The 3191-nt window shown below is 34.7% G+C and overlaps 1 protein-coding gene across 1 annotated transcript; it reads left to right on the top strand.

Annotated features, from left to right (window-relative positions):
- CBG07687 lies at positions 1 to 642 on the top strand (the record flags this gene model as incomplete). Its single annotated transcript, XM_002645878.2, has 2 exons — positions 1 to 115; positions 506 to 642. The coding sequence occupies 2 exons, from the start codon at positions 1 to 3 to the stop codon at positions 640 to 642; spliced, it is 252 nt and encodes an 83-aa protein (XP_002645924.2).
- Positions 643 to 3191: the final 2549 nt, after the last annotated feature.

Raw genomic sequence — 3191 nt, 5'->3', positions numbered from 1 at the left:
ATGTTGACCGATTACTACCGTAACAATATGCAGCAAATGGATCACAATTCCTCTCTGAATAGACACACAGATAATAGCTACGGACATGGCTCCTATGGATCCTTCTCCAGCGATAGTAAGTTGTTCAAAGGTATTTTTTCGAGACCTAGCAAATTTGAAAAGCCTAGACAGCCTAGTAAGTCAAGAAAGCCTGAAAGCCTAAAAAACATAGAAAGCCGAGTAAGCCTAGAAAGCCTAAAAAGCCTAAAAAGCCTAAAAAGCCAAAAAAGCCTAAAAAGATTAAAAAGCCTAAAAAGCCTAAAAAGCCTTAGGAACTTAGAAAGCTGAGAAAACTTAAAAAGCCTAGAAAGCCTAGAAAACCTAGAAAGCCTTGAAAGTATAGAAAACCTAGAGAAACTAGAAAATATAGAAAACTTAGAAAACCTAGAAAACTGAGAAAACCTAGAAAATATTCCCAAACATCCCCAAAAAATTCACAATTCGATTTTCATTGAAAAATTTCCAGACCGAGTACCCGTTGACCGCCCACTCTTTATCAACACCTCAATGTCCGCCCAACAACGAGTGGACATCTACCGCCAACTCTCGGACCCACCAAAGGACAGCGAACCAGCCTTGGCGTTCAACTACCGCCACTATTAAGTCCCATCGCATCTCGTCTTACCCGCATTTCGACAATGATCTGAAGAGCTAGACTCTAGCTAAACATTTGGTAGCCAAAAATTGACCCTATACCCTACTCATTTCTGAAAGTTCTGAACTTTTTACTTTTCTTTTTTTCTATGTTTCTATCATTTTACCAGTTTCACCGAATTACAGTCCACTCCATTTTGATTACATGTAAATAGAAGTTGAATCGACTTCGAAATCTCAGAAAAGACACGTAGTGTACAAACCTTCAGGTCACTATGATTAGGGTGTTCTCCTATCCCCATTTCTTATATTTCTAGCTGTAAATAGACTGCATTTCTTCACCTCCTTTATTCTTTCCCGGTTAGAAAAAACTCATTCATCACTCTCATAGACTTGAATTGTACTGTACACTAGTAGAAATTGAATTGTATTATTTCTCACTAGTAGAACATGTCACTTGTTTTGGTTTTGTTAATAAATTAATAAAACGGATTATATAAATATCGCGTTTGCAAGTCAATAACACCTGGGCAAAGTTGTTTGTTTCAGGTTTCCCGAAATTTCAGCCGAACATATTTTCAGCAAAAATAAGTTTGGTCTTGTGATATTATAAATTTATATGTGCGTGTTTGTGCCTTTTCACTCTACGTTTTTTTTATCAGTTTCGTTTTCTTCTTTTTCCGTAAACATTTGTTGCGGCAAGGGTCAAAAGAATCGCCATCCATCGATGTAACACATTCGGTGACATCACTGGGAACGCCGTTGGAGGCGTTTTGAAAGACTAATATGTACAATAGATTCAAATGTGGTAGCGGTTGACAAGTAGTGACATTACCTGCAAAGATAGGTTAAATGAAGATAGGGTTGTACAAACTTGGCAGTGGGCCAACTGATTTTATTAGGTTTATTGGATAACCTTGATAAGATTATTTTCGGCGACAGAAAAAATTATATAGAAAATGCGTGGGGATTTTTTTGGTGACGTGGACTTTTATATTTCGAGAATGTCATGCTCAAATTGTCGGGAACGCGAAACGGGATTTGTATTAGAAATTGTGGATTTTAGAACGCATATCCGTTGGATTTTCATAAAAAAGATTAATGAACGAAATCTAGATGAGCAATCTTTGTTGTCGTTTTTTTATCAAATTCTGACTGGAATTTGGAATTTTCTGGTAGCACACAAAAGTATTAGGGGGGGGGGGGGGGGGGTCGAAATTCTCCTCTTTGATTAGAAGGACAATATACAATACCAGTCAATACGACATACGGAAGCTAATTTTTCAATTGATTGTCAGCGACGTTGACTGTTTTCAAGAGTCTGGAGCTAGGCTGTCTTTGAAAATTCCCATTTTTGACCACTTCTGAAAGACACTATTTTTTGGTACAGTTTTGCACTAAAACCGGTGTCCTTCAGAAATTGGCAAATAGCTTAAAAACTAGGAATTTTCAAAACATTCTGTGAATTTCTCATTTTTAGTTCAAAAAATGGCTAAATTTTTTGCTATTTTTCCGGTTTTGTATCATTATTCATTCCATTAGTATACAAATCCAGGCTCCACATTTTCTGGAATTTCTATTTCCTTGTACATAGAAAAAATCATGATGTGCTTCCCATGAAAATAGCTCGTGTAAAAAATAACAAGCTCAAGATAATGAACTAATAACAAACGGCTAATCAAATTTTTTTGACCTATATATTGAGCTTGCACTTGTGTTGATTATATTGAAAATAATAATGATGATAATACAAGAAAAGATAACAAGGGTCGTGGGTTGAAAGATTAAGAAAAGAACTTGATACGTGCTTTTAGGGAAAAATTTGAGGGAAAAATTGGAGAAATATGCCGTATTCCCTCTAATAGAAGCCTACCAAAACCGTAAACTTTGAGATTATTTCATCTGGATTTTTGTGAAATATTTCAAATAATTGTGAACTGATGAATTATTAGGAATATTTTGATTAATGATCTATTAGATGGCAAAATTGCAATACCTTCCATAAGAATCGAGATAATTGAGTTCAAAGCCGACTGTGTGGGTAGTCTTCTATTAGAGGAAGTACGGTTGTCTTAGTTTACCAAAAAGTTTGATTTGTGAATGCTTCAGAAGGCTATAACATTTATTGTAAAATGAAAACAATATTTTCCTTCTGTCTGTTTTTTAAAAATAAACCCCGAAAAAATCACAACTCCAATAACTTAAAGATTCTGATGTAATGCATTCCAAACTATCAACTCTGAGCTCAGATATCTCATTACCCAAAAAAGATATTGAAACGTGGTCAAGTGACAAAACGCTCATCATATTATTAATACCATTTTGTCAGTGGACCACTTTTTCATATCTTTTCCAAGAACCAAGAGAAACTTGTTCTAAGAAAGGTCATTCTATAAGTTTACGGTAAATGTTTCGTACTCCCTATTGTTACAGTAACTTAAAATAATAGAAAATGACACATTATAAAACAAGGCAAATTTCAAATATATTCGTAGTTACTTGCATAAAGCTCTGAAAAATGTATGAAAAAATAGAGTTTTCAAGTATATGTATTATTT

The sequence above is a fragment of the Caenorhabditis briggsae genome (genome assembly GCF_000004555.2).
Source record: "Caenorhabditis briggsae complete genome, chrX, whole genome shotgun sequence".
Classification (NCBI taxonomy): domain Eukaryota; kingdom Metazoa; phylum Nematoda; class Chromadorea; order Rhabditida; family Rhabditidae; genus Caenorhabditis; species Caenorhabditis briggsae.
This window is presented reverse-complemented; position numbering and strand designations above follow the sequence as displayed.